Genomic DNA, 19267 nt, shown 5'->3' with positions numbered 1-19267 from the left:
GCATACGTATCAGATACAAGTGCTGGGGTCCGCGGGCCGGAGCCGCGGCGGCTCTGCAGGCTGCCATGTCCCCGGACACGCAGGCAGCCTGGGAGGGGCCTGCTGCCGTGCCCTTACCCACCATGCAGCCACCACAGCTCTGACTTTCAGGAATGACAGCGAATTAAGGTGCCATTGAGCTCCACCTTATCACACTACCAGAAAGAAAAGCCATGGGCTGCACTTGCTTTTTCCTCTCGTTAAAAAGTTTTTTCATTTTGATTTCTGCTGATGCCTGACCTGTCCTCAGAAAGAATCAGACGAGAAAACATTTCACTGGAGTCCGTTGCTACACCGCGGTCCGGACGCAGTCCAGCACCCAGCCGAGGAGCGGGCCGGGACGAGGCGGGCCCTCTCCGGCATCACTGGCCGCAGGTCCCTGAAGGGCGGGCGGTCTCAGCCTAGCCCACTCCCGAGACCGACTTCCCGCTCGCCCCTCCTGCTCTCTCCCTGCGCTGTCGTCAGCTGGGGTCTCAGGAGACGGAGGGCCTGGTGCACAGCCTCTGGCTTTGGCTCCAGGTGAAAGCACTCACAAAGGCCGTGAGTTCCAAAGTGCTGAAATGTGCGGAACCCAATGTCTTGGTTATTTCCAACTGCACTGAGGGCAGGGATCCCAGCCTGCTGCGAAGTCTGATTTCAGAGGCAAATTTAAAATGCCTTTATAAGTAGCTTTTCCATTTTATTCATATTTAAAATTTTTAAACCAAAGTACAAAGTACATTTAAAACTCAAAACATTCAGGCTTCTGTAAAAAGCAAGCCACCCCACTTCTCACTCCCAATTCTTACTGCCAAAGTACTGTCAATGCTTTTAGTTTTTGCCATCGCAGTTACATCTTTGTGCTTATAGAGTTAATTTTTTCCCCACTTCAGACACCATCTACGGACTTCTCCCAAAGAACATCCATCACACCGTCCGTGGTGCGGATCCCACCGCGTCCCATGCTCCAATCTAGTCCTGGGACAGTTTCTGGTCAAGGGAAAACCACATTCAAGGCTGATGAGTCATGTACAAGTAACTTTTCATTTAGTTTTTTGAGGCGTTAATTGCCTTTTCTTTGTTTGACTTTCTACAGACCCATCATATCACAAAACTATCTGTAAAGTCTCTTACACTTCCATAAAGTTCCTCTTTTTAATAAATGTTTTTATTGATTTTTGAGAGACAGAGGAAGGGAGAGGGAGAGAGAAACATTGTTCGGCTGCCTCCTACTGGGATTAAGCCTGCAAACGGGCATGTCAAACTGGTGACCTCTCAGTGCATGGGGCAAAGCTCAACTGAGTCACACCAGCCAGGGCAAAACTCCTTCAATAAGGTCAAATAAGTCAGGTATTCTTTCTTTATCTTAGAGTCACCCTCTCACAGCCCTCTCTTCCATGCCACGCTGGACTGACTGTGCTCCGGCATCTTGTACTTGTCCACCAACTTCCCAGAAACCCTCTGGACTCCCCCGTGTGTGATCCCATTTCCTGGAGCCCTTCTCAGCCTCTTTATTTGCTGGAACATGTTTTCCCATAACTTCTCGAGGAAGAAGACTTTAGAAACTTTGCATGTCACAATGAAAAGTTTACCCGGGAATCTTTCCTGTTCAAGACTTTTCTCGGGATCTGCAATCTGGCTGTACACGCCCACCTCAGACAGCGAGAAGCAAACAGTGAGGGCTGCAGACGGCACTGGCAACCTCAGCGTCAGAGCAGCTGCTGTGCGCAGCTCGGTCATCTCGCTGGGGCCCGGTGTCCCTTGGGCTGGCCAGCAGCTCCGGAGAACAGTCTGCACGATTCCGAAAATGCTCCACTGTCCTGGGGTGAGGGAGGTGCACGAGGAGGTGGCTGCCAGTGCAGCATGTGAGGTGGGCACCCCGCGGCCACACGGCCTGTCCAGACCTCACTCGCTCGCTCTCAGCCTCTCCCTCCACAGCTGTGCGGGTACCTCCATTCCCAGTCCCTGTGGCTCACTTTTCTGGGCGAACACACCTGCTCCTGCAGGGGAGCGCAGCAGCCGGGCTGCAGGCATGGGGGGCAGGCTGCAGGCGTGGGGGGCGGGCTGCAGGCGTGGGGGGCGGGCTGCAGGCGTGGGGGGCGGGCTGCAGGCATGGGGGGCGGGCTGCAGGCGTGGGGGGCAGGCTGCAGGCGTGGGGGGCGGGCTGCAGGCATGGGGGCCGGGCTGCAGGCATGGGGGGCAGGCTGCAGGCGTGGGGAGCGTAACTAGCCCACATGTCACCACCCACGTTTTCCTCTCCCAGGATCTGCAGTGTTAGCGTCTGGTCTTCACTAACTAACACAATTGGATTTCCTTTCCTGGTCTCGCTGTCTTTGTTGTTTATGCCATTTTTGCTTTTCCAGTCAGTAAGCTTCAAGCTGTTTGTGTTCAACTTTTCCAAAGTCAATAATTAAATTATGTAATTAATTAAAATAATTAAAAACGATTCTAGTGAATGCACATCATAAAATAGCAGTGACCAACATCTCACAAATGGGGACGCGCGAACTGGTGATCCATGTTAAATGAAGCCCGAGGCTTTCCCTCTGGGCTCCCGCGGAGAGCCGCGCTGGCTCACTGCAGAGGTTTTGCCCGTAGTGAGCATCCCGGTAAGTGCTCTCCTGAACTGTAAATCTCACCCTCACGCGCGCACTGACATCCAAGGTGAAAACGGTGTGTGCATCTCCAACATTCAGCACTTCAGTAAGCCAAGACTAAAGAACCCATTCCTATCTCTAGGTCCTACAAAACCCAACACCTGGAGTCACCTTTTCAAGATCACCTAGTGAGTACACCAAGGCTTGGACAATGACCGTCACACCTGCAGAGGGCATCCCGGGGTACAGAGCACACCCCTTATGCCCAGGACAGTCTATCGGGTCCTTTAAAGTGGCTCTGAACTCCAATGAGAAGCCCCGAGACCTAAGGTCCACTTAAGGATGGGCGAAGACTTCATGAGCAAGCCCCTTCTTTCCAGAGATACACCGAGGACTCCACACGGTTCTCGCCTTCGGGAAGTATCTATGAAGTGCCAGAGTACACAAAGGTGAGTCAGACACAGGCCCTTCTCCCCCGAGTCTGCAGTAAGAGAAGTAATGTACTTTTTAAAAACCCACAGGACGAAGTGCAAAGTGGTAAGTTTCCCGGGACCAGCCCGCCAAGCAGGGCCTGGCTGGGCGGCTGTGGCGAAGGCCGTGCACAAGCAGCCCCGATGCCTCTCCCACACTACGTTCTAGTTCTGGGAACCGTGAATGGGACCAAGAGAAGAATTTAAACCACTAACCCTAAAATCACCACTCAGAATAGGCCCTCCACTGGCGGGGGGGGGGGGGCAGTACCTCCTTATACATGATCAACGTGAGAGCTGTCCTCTTGCAAGAAAATGACCAAAAATAAAACACCCACTAAGTAACAGCCTCCCGTCCCAGATAACCTTATGCTGAGATTTCAGGTAACAAAACCCAGGGGAGTCTAAGAAACATGCCTTCTCAGGTTCACCTGCTGAGAATGATCAGCATGACATAATGCTTCGAAGCATCTGCAAACCGCGGTCATTATTTTCTTAGGCAATTCTATAGAAACAAGTCAAACTGAGAAACTGCATGCTGTGATTTCCCAATCTCTAAAATCATGACGAGATTTCCTTCCTACTTAAACTTTTCCAAGCGCGCCTGAGCGAATATGCTTTGATGATCGTAAGTTCCCTCTCTTGTTCCGATATTTAAAAAGCAATGCTTTGACCTCACATTTTGAAGACCTTTCTAACTGCGTGCACTGGTAACAGTGAGGCCCACTTAAACCCACGGCACTGGGCCCCTGGCTGTAGCAGGAACTCCCCTCAGTAGAGCCAGACTCTGCTCCGAGTCCACCGCTTCCGAGAACTCCGTGGTCAGGGACCGGCACAGGCGCCACCACACCTGGGCTTTTCTAAGTGGGGCCCCTCCCCATCTTTAGGCAACAAGTGGCGTCTGCTGTGAAAAACTAACTCTTACAAAATTTAACTGTCAATATGGCCGAACACTAGACCTAAGAACTCACAGGGTGCCCGAAGGCCGAGAGCTGCGCGGTGCGGGCGGCGAGCAAGGCCTCCAAGCAGACGGGAGGAATGGCTATCTCACTAGCACGCACAGGAACACGGCTGGGCGACGTGCACCCGCCTTCCAAGATCGCAGAGCCAAGACACACAACAACTCGCCACAGTTTATTAGCTGTTTTCTTAGAAACTGACATGTTTTCCCCGTGTTTCCATTTAGCTTCACTGCTAATCCCATGTCACACAGTTTCCTCCTGTCTTCCTTTGTTTTCCATTTCCTCAATTTCCACCCCCTCTGAAATGTGAGTCACTTTGGGATTTGCAGAATGACAGAAAGGAAGTGTCCCTGGGTGGAAGGTAAGGCACAGCACAGACACCTGTCCCCCAAGAGGCAAGCAGCTCCCAAGTCCCAGAGTGTCTGCGGCTAGACGCTTGGAAAGCAAAGGTCATAGAGACAGTTATTTTTTTAAATACCTGCAGAAATACCCTGGGACAGGCAGGTCCGGGACATCCCATCAGCAGTGTTTGTTCAAGAACAGAAAGGGGGCCCAGGGGGTGGCTCAGTGGTAGAGCTTCGGCTCGCTCACCGAATGGTCAAAGGTTTGATTCCTGGTCAAGGGGCGCTGTCGATTCCCTGCCCTGATAGGATTTCGTAGGCGGTGGGGGGGGGGGGCGGCGCAACTGATGTCTCTCACATAGACGTTTCTTCTCTTTCCCCCTCCCTTTCACTCTAAAAATCAATAGGGTAAATACCTTCGGGTAAGGAGGGAGGGACGAAAGAAAGAGAGGAAGGGAGGTGGGGAGGAAGGGAGGGAAAGACGGAACAGAAAGAACGGAAAGGGAAAGGCCGCGCTGCTGTGCGGTCCTGACCGGTGCACAGCGACTCCTGAGGTCTGGGAGCACACGCCGGGCCAGGGCAGGGCGGGAAGACAGGGAATTGAGCTTTCCCCACATTCTTGGTTTGTTTTTTAAGAAAATGATAAGTTCTAACGTCAGAGAAAAAGCATGATTTTGACTCCTATTTATACTGAGAAAGGTCATTTATACTCAGTAAGGAACAGCAGGTGGCGCCACGGCACGGCACCCTGGGCTCCTTTCTAGAAAGAAAGAGGCAGCGCGGCTCTCACTAGTAACCCACAGCTCCCGGAGGTCAGAGTGAAGAAGGAGAGACTGGGAGACAGGAGCCTTATCCAAGTACCTCGATTAAGGCAGTGGCCTTGACTTGGACTACCGACAGGCTTTTCTCAAAGACAAACTTCTGTTTAAAATTTTATATTAAACTTAGACAAAGAATGCGAAAATAGCCCGGCTCATGTGGCTCAGTGGTTGAGCGTTGTTCTGTGCACAAGAAGTCACGGTTCAATTCCAGGTCAGGGCACATGCCTGGGTTACAGGCTCCATCCCAAGTGGGGGGCATGCAGGAGGCAGCCGGTCGATGTTTCTATTGCTCCCTTCCTCTCTCTCTGCAAAATCATAATAAAAAAAATTAAAAACAAAGGAGAAAACATATTCATCAAATACCTGGATGTCATGGGAATAAAGAGGAAGAATTAATAGGTATCAAATCAAGATTCAATAAAAAGAAGAGCACAAACCATTAGGGTAAAATGACAATACTATGAAATATTCTTCACTTTTGCTCAAAAGGAAAAAACAAGTGAGAATAGAATGGGAGAAAAATCTGGCCCGTGAACAATTTTTGATGGGAAAAAAAAAAAAAAAGCTGGAGATTATGGGGCCACAGTGCAGCCATCCTTTCTTTGAAACGGCCATGAGGTCAGGCTGGAGACCATGTTCTGTATGAGCCCAAGCTGTGACGAGGCATCTAGCTGTGGAAGGTAAGGTCGTGGCAGGGAACTTTGTGCGGAAAGGGATCTGCAGCCCACGGCTCCGACCCGGGCGACACACGCCGTGAGCCGAGCAGCCCTGTGCTAGGAGGGAGCCGCCCGAGTGGGAACCGTGGGGAAACCCAGGACTAACGCGCTCATGCCCTCGGCTCCCATCCTCCTGGGACAGCCAAAAGCAAGAGAAAAATGGAAAACATAAACAAAAACCGCACTTTCAGCAAAAGTGCAAGACCCTCAATTTACAAAGGAGCCAGGGAGAGCCCGGGCCCTCAGAGGGAAGAGGGCGGCAGCAGCACGTCCCGGAGCCCTGGCGGGGGAGGCGTGTGTGCAGGCAGAGCAGACGTGCTCACCTGCAGGGGTCAGGAACAGGGGGGCTGGCAAAAGTCCTCACCCCCACCCCACCCCCCATGGGCCTGACCTCATGGCCGTTTCAAAGGAAGGATGGCTGCACTGTGGCCCCATAATCTCAGCGTGTGGGCCTTTCTGTTCCCCGCACTCACAGGTAGGAAGTTATTCCCTTCAGGTTTAACTGTCACTTGTCTTATGAGTGAGCCGACCACCTTTATGGACTTTGTCTGTTAATAACAAAAGACATGCCTAGTCCGCAAACAGTTCTGATTGAACCTTTAATGCCAATCCAGGGCCACAAACCATTGACGGCTCAAACATTCCCAACCTGCTCCATTCCCCAGGCCCACTAACAGAGCCCGCGACCAGGATCCACACTCCAGGGCGCTCCTGCCAACATGCCCGTCGCAGCACGCAGTTCCTCTTTCCTGACAAGAGCTGCAAAAAGGCGACTCTGAGTGTGAACGCTCACGGAGAAGCCGACACTGAAGGCCGCCTGACTGAGCAGTGAGCGCCAAGTCCGCACGTAGCAGGCGTCCCGCTGAGGCCCGCTGCCTGCGGAGGCTGCAGGAAGCTGGACCCACCACCCGGCCCGGCCGCAGCTCCGGCTGAGCTGCCTTCGCACTGAAGTTATAAACCACCCAAGCACCTGTTTCTTGTGCTAAAGGGAAGGACGCCCACGGTCAGAAAGGACAGAAACAATGCGGCAGGTTCCAGGTCAACAACCAGGAGGAGCCCCCGAACCCGAGCAGCCCCACAAGTCCTGTGCGCTACATGCGACGTGCAGCCTCGGACCCACTCCATCACTTCCACAGAGCACTGAGGACAGCTTTAGAAACATCCAGAGGGTGAAAGACACTGCCGAGGGCGTCCCATAGAGTGTCCCTCCTACAGAGGGAGGCTTTGTCTTATGTTCGCTTCCACACTCAGGATGAATCTCCCAATCTCTCGGGCAGACAGGCCTGTGTTTTCCAAGGCTGGGGCGAATTTAAAGCTTGCAGAATTCAGGTTAAAACACAGAAAATGAAACAAAGTCTTCCCCTACAAAATGTCCTCTGAAGTAATTTGGGTAACAGCACGTGTTGTTATTTTATTTGTTAGAGTAAAGCCCAGTATTGATATTATATCTACATCTGTTTTGCATTCTTTTTCTGGAGTGAAAGATAAAGGTGAAACAATAAGTATGTAAGTGAAGTGGACAGAAATATTATGAATGAGAAACTTGGAGCTGCGAAATATATAATAAAACCAGTTAGGAAAAGATTTTCAAAAACCTCTTTTGAGCCCCAAGTGAAATATAGGAAAATAATGTTTCTGTGAATAAAAAATGAAAAAGCTGTAACCACATGACCAATGTTAACAGTGTCCCTGAGGTAAATGAGCAGGCGGTACACAATGTATTTCCGCCACAGCAGCCAGCTGACAGAACAGCACTCGCCCTGCACGCAGCAGGATTCGTTTCTTCATTCCTTACCTTCAGTGTACCTGAAGTTAAGGCATTTGCTGAAAAGTTTTTCATGTGAAAAACTCAGAGGTTTCAGAAAAAAAATGTACACCCAAACTTGAACCCAGAGCCAAGAGCGAGAAGCAATCAGGTGGAGCCTGAGCTGAACCCCAGGGAGCGGCTTCTCAGAGCCAGGGCGAGCCGCCCGGCCCGGCCGGCACCGTGTGAGCAGCAGCAGGGCAGGCCCCTGGCGTTTTCACGAGGAACGTGAAGGCCTGCATCCCGGCAGCGCAGGGCTCGGCCAGGCCGCAGACAGTGCCCTGTGGGGGTCCAGCGCCCCATGTGAATGAAGAGAGAAACCAACGTGGACATGGCGTCTCTCTACCTCTTCCAGCCGCCGCCGCTGCTCCTTCTGCTGCTCAATCCGCTTCTGCCTCTCGGCCAGCAGCTGCCTCTTGTACTCCTCCTGCTCCCGCAGCTGCTGCTCCTGAAGCAGCTGCTGTCTCCGCAGAGCCTCCGAGCGCTCCTTGTTCTCCTGCTGCAGCCGCAGGAAGTCGCGACGCAGCGTGGACTCCCCGGGCACGTTCACAATGGAGCTGCGGGAGGAAGGGGCGCTCAGGGTGGCCGCTGCCTCTGAGGGGCGGCTCCATCTCCCATCACCCTAACGCGCCCTCCAACAAGTCCAGGGCTGTACGCACACCTACAGTTCAGCAGTACTTACCTGCGGCTTTCATCCACCTCATAAACATCTTAACACTCTGGCCTGGGTACATCTCCCTAGGACTCTCCCATAACTCACACTCTGAAATGAAAAGCTGACAGCATCCCTCTCTGACCACCTTACTTCCCATCAGTGACAGTAACATCATTCTGGGTCTGCTGGGCAGGAAATACACGCACCCTTCAGCACCTTCATTGTCATCATCTGTACGTGAGTCGCACCTCCCGTGGGTCCGGGGCCAGCAGCGGAGCCCAGGGAGGCCAGGCGTTAAGCCCTGACTGCGCAGCACCCTCCCCGCTGGCCCCCCCCCCTGCACTCCCAAACACGTGGAGAAACATGGCAAAGGAACCTGCTCCCACAGCCCCTCGCCTTAGAGGATGCTCCTACCCCGAAACAACTGCTGCTCAGGCACCAGTTCAAGTCACTCTCCAAGCTCTAGTTTTAGTCTCAAATGGATTCAAGTCTCTGTTTGAAGACGGGGACATTGCAAAGTTTTTTCAACACATTCTCCCTATTTCTTGCTATGCTCTCTTCAAGCTGCCAGCTGTACACGTACACGTGTGCCCCCAGGCCTTCCACCCTCCTGCCCGCCTGCGGTCCGTTGGTTAGTCAGTACGTGGAGCTGCAGCATGAGCCAGGCAAGACCAGTAAGTACTACAATGTTAAACTCCTCTATCCTTGACTAGTTACCGCGAGGTCCATACAACCAACTCTTCATCCTTCTGCTTCCCTGTACATTGGGAGGCAGAGAGGACCATGGACTACGAGATGGGTCGGGACAGAGTATACCTAATAAAGGGAACGGAATGCTGCTCACCACACTTGTGGGAGCAAAACAAAAACAACGTTCTGGGTAAAGTGCAGTTTCTCCATGGCGGCCCTCCCGGCCGACGTGCATGCAGGGCCTCCTGCCTGGGTGCCAGCGGCAGGCTCCCTTCCTCAGGACCTCACGCAGCCCCCACGTTCCCTCAGGACTGGGGCGGGGCGGGGGGCAGCAATGGAAATGGAATCTTGGTAAAGGATCAGTGGGGAAGAGCTAGAAATGTTTCAAAAAATAGAGAAGAATGGAGGCTAGTAAGGCCCTTCCAGAGCCAGGTGAGATCCTGCCCGCTACGGAGAAGGGAGTCCTCTGAGAGCCCGTCGCCCTGTGGACCGGCGGCTGGCGTACCTCGGCTCTCCTTCCTGCTCCGGCACCTCCTCCTCTTCCTCCTCACTGCCGCTGTACTCGTACTCCGTTTCATCTGTTCGGAAAACAGCAACGGGACTGTTCACAGATCATGACACGTGCACACACAGACAAGTCTCCAGGAGCGTGTGAACATGTTCCTGGTGAAAACAGCAATGTGCACAGAGCGTGGGGGAGGAGGCCCGTGACCGCACATTCTACGGGGAGGGCCGCTCCCTGGCCGTATTCCCCAGGCGAGAGCAGATCTATGCATCCTGGACACCCCACAGGATGTCCGCTGAGGGAGCAGGCCAGGAGGCCCAGAGCCCTGGACACAGAAGGAAAATGGCCCAAGAGCGTCAGCAAATTCAGAAAACCCACTCTGATGCTCAATTTCAAAAGAAGGAGATTTAACTGCCCAGACTAAGGCAGGGGCAGGGGTAGGCTGGAAGGGTCAATGTGGGGAGGAAGGGGACATATGGAATAGTTTCAACAATAAAGATTTAAGATGTGTGTGTGTGTATACATTTATACATACATAATAAAATGTTTATCGTTAGTGCTCGGGGATCCCCCTAAAGTGCAGCAGAGTCTGCTGGGCTGGCAGAAAGGAAGCAGGAAGTAGATACTAATGGCAGAAAAAACACAATAGAATGTTCCCACAGTTATAAAGGTGGAGTCATGGAGACGCGGAGGAAACAATACAGCAGAAGGAGACGAAACTGGCTCTCCTTAGACCAGACGAAGTGTCAACACTGATGACTTACTTTCACTTCGACAGGTTCTATGCCATTTCCCCAAAAGTAACAGTCCGTTCTGTTGGACCCTGACCTTAATGTCAGTACCTGGCTTTCAGTGAGCAATTTCCCTCCACGGAGCAATCAAAACCAGGAAGGCTGAAGAGATTTATAAACAAAGTCCCTTCACAAAAAATACATTTCTGACTTTTTTCCAGAGACGTACATTTAAAACCGGCTTCCTGGTAAGAAGAATGCAGCCCGAGAACTGAAACCGGTCCCGCCTGCGTCACATGCAGCTGCAGGTCCGTCTGCACCCACATCCACAAGGTCACCCGCCTCTCGGAGGCTGGGCGAGCCCGACAGCATGCGAGGCCCGCAGGTCCTGGGCCCACCCGCAGCTGCTGGACCTGGCCCGTCGCGGGCCTGCGGGCAGAGCCCAGCGGGCAGGAGCAACCTATCCTAGTTGGCAAAATATACATGTTTACGACGAAATAAAAACAGGTCTCATACCTTTCTCTCCTCTCTTCTTCCTGGTCCGGTCTATATGGTCCTTAAGCTGGATTCTCACTTGCCTCTCATTTGGCTGGTCCCTTATGAAAGGATGTTTCAAAAGCTGCTCCGTGGAGGGCCGTTGCATGTAGTTCTTCACCAGGCACCCTTCTATAAAACTAAAAAACTTCTTGGACCTGTAAGAGAAAGTAAGAAGATCACCAAATGTCTACCACAAAGAGCAAACCTCCAAAGGGGCAGTGGCGCGTCAGCTGAAAACAGAGCCGAGCCCAGGCCGGCGAGGCGCCCTGGGGACGCACAGGCGTGGCGTGGGGACAGACGGGAGCTCAGGACCGGGACCAGGAGCAGGCGCGTGCCACACACCTCCTCACACAGAGCCTGATCTAAAGTAGCGGGGTTGGAATTTCCTGTTGCTTGGTAATCCCTTAGTCGTGGGGGGGAGTTGCTAAAAGGAAGGAAGACAAGGACAACACAGAAACCAAAGAGAAGGAGCGGAGTAGGTGACCAGAGGCTGGGGCTCTTGAACCTGTTAACGTGACATCCCAATCCCAGCCTCACACGGACTGCCATTCGCTCTTTATGCTGATGGGAACCATGGTGTGAAGGGGCCAGTAACTCTGTCACCAACATTTCGCAGACCAGCCACTGGGGATTTTGCTGAGAGGAGCCTAGCTCATGCTGACCCCCAGCCTGAGGGGGGTCATGGCCCAGACCCTCGGCCCTCACACCTTCTGAGACTCGGCCCGGCAGCACCTCTTGGGTTAGCCTCCCCTGCAACCCCCACGTGCCCAGCAGGAGCCCTTCTTCGGGGCATCTGCACCGAACGAACTGCGCCATGGCCCTGCTCCCCGCCGGTGGGAAAGGCACAGCGCTGACACGGGCTCCTAGTCTCCGTCTGTCAGCATCCAGCACCGAGGATGGCAGGCCACAATAGGTACACAATAAATTTTTGTTGAATGAATGAGTTATTCAGGTAAAAAAATGTAAATAAGAAAATTAGTTCAATTCTTTCCCATTACTTTACTGCTTTTAAGAATCACTTCTATTGTCCTATATTTCCATTCAAACTTACCAGTTTATTTTCAATTCAACAAATATTTATGGATCGACAACTGACACTTGCTTATGCTCGGCGCTCTGAGAAGAGCGCACGGGGAATGCAGCGGAGGTGTGTGCACGTGTCGTCACAGGGAAGAGGGGGTGGGTCGGACAGCATAAAGCAGGACCTCTGGTGTCCAAGGTGAGTGAGACAAGCCATCACTCCGGAGAGAAGGGAATGACGTGAACAAAGGCAGGAAACTGAAGAATGAGGAATCCTGTCCTAGCGCTAGCATGAAACACGGAACAGAACAGGAACACAGGTTGGGGTCGGCTCAGAGAAGGCCCCCGTCAAGGAGGCTGCTGCTTCGTCACGGCCTGTCATAGGCCGCCGTGGGGCTTCACTGAAATACATAGCCCTGGGCCCCTCCTCAGACCTAGGAACCAGGAATTCTGAGGTTGGAACCCTAAAGTAAAAGATTCCAAAGATTCCAAAGACATACCATGCCCACGGATAAACATCTGGGAATCGAGGGTCTCCAGCAAATCCTTTAAAATCGACCATCACATTCTGCTGGCAAAGAGCTCCGGTGACCTCTCGGAGCCCCTCCTCCCCACAGAAGCGGACAGCAGCCCTGAAGGAGGGGCCTGGCCGTCTGTAGCCATCCGTCGCGTTAGAAAACGTGGGTAAACCGGAGCAGTGGCTGCACAGGCATCTAATCAAGTTTAGTGGGGAACGTTTGGGCGAGCACTCTCAGGAAGAATTTGTCGTCAGCCACATCTGTCCCTTTGCATCACTGTATTTTGCACATAGTAGTGGTTGATCCCAAACTGATGACGAGTCATCAGAGGGCCGTGCTGACAAGCCCTGTAAACTGGGGGGCACCCTGGAGATGGAGCTCCGCTCTCTTTAGTAACATCTGACAGGAAAGGAAAGGGAAAGTGACAGCGCCTGGCGCAGCACAAGCCAGATGTGTGAGCCGGCCCCGGCTTCCTCCTTGGCCTCCACGAGAGGCACTGGTCTCCCCGAGCTGGCCACCCACGGAGGTCCAGTTATCATGTCTGAGTACAGGGGACCACAGGGGCTCGAGTCTTCACAACTACACGGCCTTAACACCTCTCTATAAACGAGGACCTCAGTTTTCTGGAGTTAAATGTGGTTCAAGACAGTATATAAAGAACAGGAAGATTCTGCCTGCAAACAAAGGGTGGGGAAGGGTGGGGAAATGTGCTGGGGGAGGGACAGTGAGGGGCAGGAAAGAAACAGGAGTGGAAACACGTGTGCGTGGACACAGCCAGACAGGAAACGGAAGCCACCGAACATCAGAGGAGCAGCCAAGAAGAAAAGAGCAGACAGGACAGCCAAAGACCAAATCCAGAATGGCAGGCTTAACACCGAGGTCTCCTGCGTACTTCAGGGTTAGCGTCAAGAACCTAAGAGGACAACACTAATTGGGAAATAGCTCCAGAAAGGAACAAAACCAGGTAGCCGGGCACAGTGGGCGGACAGCACACGGGGGCCGAGCGAGAGGGCTCACCCTGCAGGCGGGAGCGAGTGGGCCGCGCGCTCAGACCACAGCGCGCCCCCTCGGCGACACTGCGGCCACCACACCAGCAGCCCACACCGCAGGCCCGCAGCGCTCAGGAAGGGCACGCCGCTCTCCACTAACACCAATTTGTCTTCAGCACATAAATGAGAGCTGCAGGGAGAAGCAGGCAGCAGCCCAACGAGAGAGGCCCTGCCGATGAGCTCTGGGATGAAGAGGGACGCCTGACGTCCATGCTTTGCAACGACAACAGTAAAGGGCACTGTTAACGCTCACATCCCGTTTCACCTGAGGAACTGCAAGTCCATTCAGCTTGCTTTTTACTGCAGAAATGTTCAGAAATATAGCAAACTTTAGTGTGTTGCAATGTTAAAATGGGACATTTTCCTTTAACCGTGTTACGGTGTTTCATGTGGCCACTTGTGACTATTTGGTAATACAAAGAGAATCTACCGAGGAAAATGAAACAGAACAAAAAGATCCATATAACCGGTGTCTGGGCCACTGGCACTTGCTCTTTGGGAATTAGAATGTCCAGAATTTTGACTTGAAGTAAAACTAAAAAGGAACAATTTTTTTTTAAAGAAAAGAACAACAACAACAAAACCATTTGTAGCTTACCATTTTTTTGACTTCAGCCGGGGAGGAGGGTTTCTGGGAATGAGAAACAGTGCTCTCATTGGATGCATGTCACAGAGAGCTGGGGAGAGGAGACGGTCGTGTCAGTATGGCACTTATTTCACTCATTCTTGATCTCTAGGGCTCACTCAAACACCAGACGCTCTGCCCGTGCTCTGGTTGATACGCTTTCTTGTGTCAAGCAGGCCGGACTTCTAGCTATGAGCCCTAGGGCAAACCCTGAATTTCCCATTCAAACACAGCAAAATATAAGGAGGCCCAGCACAAGAAGAATTTCAAATTCAAAAAGACACTGAAAAGTTTTCATGAATCAAAAAGACACTGAAAAGTTTTCATGAATCAAAGATAAATATTGATTCAAAGTGTTCAAAGACTCAACAGCTAAGTTTCTAAACCATCTACAAGCTGACAACGGAAATCAGTTTAGTTCTCTGGATTGCTGTGGGGAGTACAGACGCTGCTTGTGAAGGCTCACAGGCCAGCCCTCCAGAGAGGCGCCCGCTCAGGGACACCTGGTGCTGCACGACCCGGCACACCTGTTAGGTGGAAGGGAACTGTTTAATTCTGTGAAGTTTCTGTTTGCACTCCTACCACTCGCCCAATTCAGGCACGTTAGGGACACAATGCTGTGCACAACGGGCAATGGGCACTTTGATGTGTTTCTTTACCTTCGTGAGAATCTTACAAGGCAGCTGGGAAATGGGGGCCAAAAAAAGACAACCCCATTCCCACTGTGAAGGGAACTAAGGCAGGGCCAGGCAATGTCAGTCACTCAGGAGGAAACACGAGGGACACATGGTGTTCAAGACAGATATTCATTCCTGTACTGCAAACTAATGCGTAGCTGTTGGCAATTTTTTTCATTCATTCAACAAAAATTTACTCAGCAACAACCAGTTACGGGACAGTTATACGTTCTTTGTGTATACTTTTTTATTAGGGGAACCAGCAGAAAATGCTATTTTTTCCTGTTCTCTGCAATTCTACCACATCCCTGATAAAAAATCAGTTAAATGAAATTGTCACTGATTTAATCCAAAGCAGAAGAAAATTTCATAGGTAATACCAAAAAATGTTATTCTACAGATAAAAAGTTTTGCCTCTATTTGTAAAGTCAAAACACAAACGATACTTAAGTTCCACGTGTTAGGACCAGTTTCACGGAATAAAGGAAAATCCCTGCCTGTTACATGAGGTCACTCACCGGAATCTCAGGCCCCATATCCGAGTTCGATTAAGAAAGGACAGAGGAGCCTCCGGAGCTCACCGGGGTCTGCAGAAGGAACAGGGGCCCCCGGCTCCCCCACACCTAGCGCTTCCCTGCGCGTAGGCTCCTGCCTCGGACACCCCGCCAGGGATGGCTTCATCCACGAAGCTGTTCTTTACGAGGCTTTGAAGCTAGGTGTACGTCACAGATAACAACGGGGCGACAAAGAACGTTACTTACGGGGAGCGCCTTCTGCCATCTCGATGGCCGTGATGCCACAGGACCAAAGGTCGCTCTGCAAAACAGAACAGCACGTCACGGCCTTCGCAGTAGACACGAGGCCCCAGCGTGGCACTGCTGTTGGCTCACACGAAGGAGACACATGCATTCTTTGGTGTATAAACTGAAAAACGCCCAGGAAATTAAACACACACACAATTGTTTTAACTGAATGAGATAAAGATAAGATCAAAGTGATCTGTTCATGAGAACCACTCGTGTCTACGAGGGAGCAGAGGTGGTGCCTGGGCAAGCACTCTCCCCGCCCCCGCGCCCCCCCCTCACCCCCTGCTCGGCCTGCTCTTCGGTCCAGTGTTTCATTTCTCTCTGAGAGTTCGATCTTGTAGATCCCTGGCCCTGATACATGCCTCCTTTGAGGTTCACCTCTCCAACTTCATGAGGGCGCTGAACGGGAACAGCGGAGGGCTCTTTGTGCAAGGCCCTGCCCTGCGGAGGAACACTGTGCGCTGGGCGAGGCCCCCCCCACTCCGAAGGAGTGAGCACTAGGTCAAGGGCTTTCTGTGCATGGAATCTTTTCTTAGTTTGAGAAGCTGAATTTTAACTTTATTCTCCACGAGGACAAACATTTTCATCTGTTTCATTCACCTTTGTGTCCCGGGAATTGTGACTGGCGTGTGGTAGGCACTCAATAAACAATGGATGATGAATGAATAAAGGTTCATTGGCCAATTTCTCAAAATCGAAATAAGGCTTTTACAGTAATTAATGAAGGATTGCTATCATTAGCATTCTTTTGTTTATATGCTATCCTAACATGGGAATCACTAAAGTTGCTCAGTTTCATGGTTTTCAAATAACCTGTAACTACTTAGCGTGCAAACACGTATGTTTGATCACAAGACTAAGGAGAGGCCCACACATCTCTCCTTGGTTCCATGGAGTTTGTACTGCAGCGAGCAATGGAGGGCACAGCACCTGGACCTGGGACCCCCTCCGCAGCATGCCTGTGCCAGTGCAGTGGAGCCAACCACCTCTCCTCCGAGCCGACCTTGCTAATCCAGGTGATCAGCTGGGTCTAACTACCGGTTTTGTCTTTAAAAATCATTTTTAATTTACTTATGTATGAAAATATTGGAAAATTTTGCAGGTTCAGAATGATGTATTAAAGAGTGAAAAGTCATAGAATCTATAATCTATTTGAAAATACTTCAGCAAATAAAAAATAAAATGCATATTCCTCCACACCAGGCGTCCTCAAACTACGGCCCGCGGGCCACATGCGGGTGTTTTTGCCAATTTGTTTTTTTACTTCAAAATAAGATGTGCAGTGTGCATAGGAATTTGTTCATAGTTATTTTTAAACTATAGTCCGGCCCTCCAACGGTCTGAGGGACAGTGAACTGGCCCTCTGTTTAAAAAGTTTGAGGACCCCTGCTCTACACCATAAGCTTCAATTAAATTTCGTTAACTGGGTATTTATAATAAACGAGAGGCCCGGTGCAGATCAGGACTGACTGGGGCCGGCCAGGGGTAGTGACCGCGGGAGGTTGGCTGTGGGAGCACACTGACCACCGGGGCAGCTCCTGTGTTGAGCATCTGCCCCCTGGTGGTCAGTGTGCATCACAGCGACTGGTCGACCAGTCGTTTGTAACGGTTGCATAGGCTTTTATATATGTAGACACTGTGGAAATGAACAGTGTTATGACATGAATGCAATTCTGAATATTAACAGGTACATTAACCACTCTGACATGTTAGATAAGGCCAGGGGACTTTTTAAAAACTTGTTTGGGTTAATATATTCAACCCAAGTCTGAGGGTCAAATATTGTTCTCTGTGAGGATCAGGACTGCACACCTGAGCCATGTGCCGGAGGCCACGTGCCTGGAGGCACTGCAGTCATGCAAATACACTCGTGACCTAACAAAAGGCGGGAGCCCTGCAACAGGATCCGCCCAGTGGCCCAGGTTGCCCTGGAGGCAGTCTGTTCCTCAGTAAGAAGACCAGTGATGGTGCAGAATGGACACGAGAAGGCAGCAGCTAAACGCTGTGCTGACAGAGCTGCCCCTGCACAGGGGCCCAGGCACCTCCCGGAGGGAGCAGACAGGATGAGGGTGGGCGGGGTGTAAACAGAGCCTGTCCCTCAGGAGCGGCAGGGACCCCGTGAGCCAGGCACGCAGGCGCCTCTTACTCTGTAGTCATAGGTGGCATCTGGGTTCTCGTCGCAGGCGATGACCTCAGGAGCCATCCAGTAGGGGGTGCCTATGAACGTGTTTCTCCGCCCCACAGTCCTGTCCAGCTGAGCGCTCACTCCGAAATCGACTGGAAGAGGAGGAAGAAAGAACACGGAAAACACAACTCACCAACAGGAAAAACACAAGAGCACGAGAACCTGGAGGCGGTGTCTTCAGAGCACACTGAGCAGAACATGTCGGGGACGGGCAGCCCCTCAGGTCACCGCACGACGAGCAGCCTTTCCAGAGGGAGCCAGCAGCCCCTTCCCGCCCGGGAGCTGCCAGCCCGGTCGCCTCCGAGCTTCCCGGCGGAGGCCCAGATCACTCCCAGGGCACGGGTTCCACTCCTGCCTGCGGCTCAGCCTGAGGAGCCACCTGGCCAGCTCTTGGGGTGCACGCTCCTCTGAGACAGAGACTCGCCGGCCAGGTGTCGGTCAGCAAGTGACCACTAAGGGGTGCACAGGCGGCACCGCGGGGTGCGTGGGAACACGCGGCCTGTGCAGTCAGGAGCGAGAGCCTCCGTGTTAGCCGGGAGGTTCCCCTCCGGCACACTGTTCCTCCACCGATGGCCAGCAGTGGCAGGCACTGCGCAAGAGCAATGACGAGCTCTTGTTTTCAGTACTGGCCACTGCGCCTAACTTTTCACAGGCGGACTAGGTTCTATCAGCACAGCTTTTGTGGTGACTCAGAAAGAGAAAACAAGGTTAAACCTGTTTAAATCTGACAGGAGAATTATATGAAAGTGGGTGTGAGTTGAGATCCAGGCAAGGGAAACCGGAAACCCAGAGAGCCACCGGAACACAGAGAACCATTAAAACCGTGTCCAGGAGGACACGATGGGCTCCACCCCACCATCCAGCACATGTTACCGAGCACACTCAAGGCACTGTGCAGGTGCTGCGTAAGAATATTCTGGCAAGTAAATCAATCCTGGTTGCTTTACCCCCAGAACTTAAATTCTCATAAAGGAGTCAGAAATCTAAGTAAACAAATAGCTTTGTCATTATAAATTGTGATCATTATTATGGAGGAACTAAGCAGCGGGACCCAACACAGATCAGAGGGTCAGGGAAGGCCAATGAGAATGAAGAAAACACTGCAGCTTCGACCTAGGGAACAGTCCGGGCGAAGGCCCTGAGGCAAGGTCCCGGGAAGTAGAAGTTCGTCCCTGAGGAAGAAGAGAGTGAGGCCTCACAGAAGGAGGCTGGAAGGAGCAGGGCCAGGGCTGTCTATGAGCCATGAAGGAAATGTGGCTTTTATTCAGAGTAAAAGAGTGATTAGTGATCTTGAAGCAGGAAAATGACATGATCTGATTTAGAGTCGAGTCTGTCTACTCCCCAGCGAACGGGGGTGGCGGGGTGGCGGGGTGGCGGGGTGGCGGGGCGGCGGGGCGGCGGGGCGGCGGGGCGGCGGGGTGGCGGGGCGGCGGGGTGGCGGGGCGGCGGGGTGGCGGGGTGGCGGGGCGGCGGGGTGGCGGGGTGGCGGGGTGGCGGGGTGGCGGGCACGATGGAAGGGAGGAGCCAGGCTAAGCAATAA

At 52.3% G+C, this 19267-nt stretch overlaps 1 protein-coding gene across 48 annotated transcripts in view; it reads right to left on the bottom strand.

Moving 5' to 3' along the window:
- Positions 1 to 19267, bottom strand: part of MAP4K4 (mitogen-activated protein kinase kinase kinase kinase 4) — a 184345-nt gene that overhangs the window by 40527 nt on the left and 124551 nt on the right. For all 48 annotated transcript variants that reach the window (XM_054728367.1, XM_054728377.1, XM_054728368.1 and 45 more), the window contains exons 7-12: positions 17689 to 17819; positions 15498 to 15552; positions 14033 to 14111; positions 10827 to 11002; positions 9580 to 9652; positions 8076 to 8286 (exon numbers count right to left, since the gene is read on the bottom strand). In XM_054728367.1, coding sequence (XP_054584342.1) covers positions 8076 to 8286; positions 9580 to 9652; positions 10827 to 11002; positions 14033 to 14111; positions 15498 to 15552; positions 17689 to 17819 — 725 coding nt within the window. The remainder of the gene's footprint in view (positions 1 to 8075; positions 8287 to 9579; positions 9653 to 10826; positions 11003 to 14032; positions 14112 to 15497; positions 15553 to 17688; positions 17820 to 19267) is intronic.

This window comes from Eptesicus fuscus, chromosome 16 (assembly GCF_027574615.1).
Source record: "Eptesicus fuscus isolate TK198812 chromosome 16, DD_ASM_mEF_20220401, whole genome shotgun sequence".
In the NCBI taxonomy this organism is placed as follows: domain Eukaryota; kingdom Metazoa; phylum Chordata; class Mammalia; order Chiroptera; family Vespertilionidae; genus Eptesicus; species Eptesicus fuscus.
This window is presented reverse-complemented; position numbering and strand designations above follow the sequence as displayed.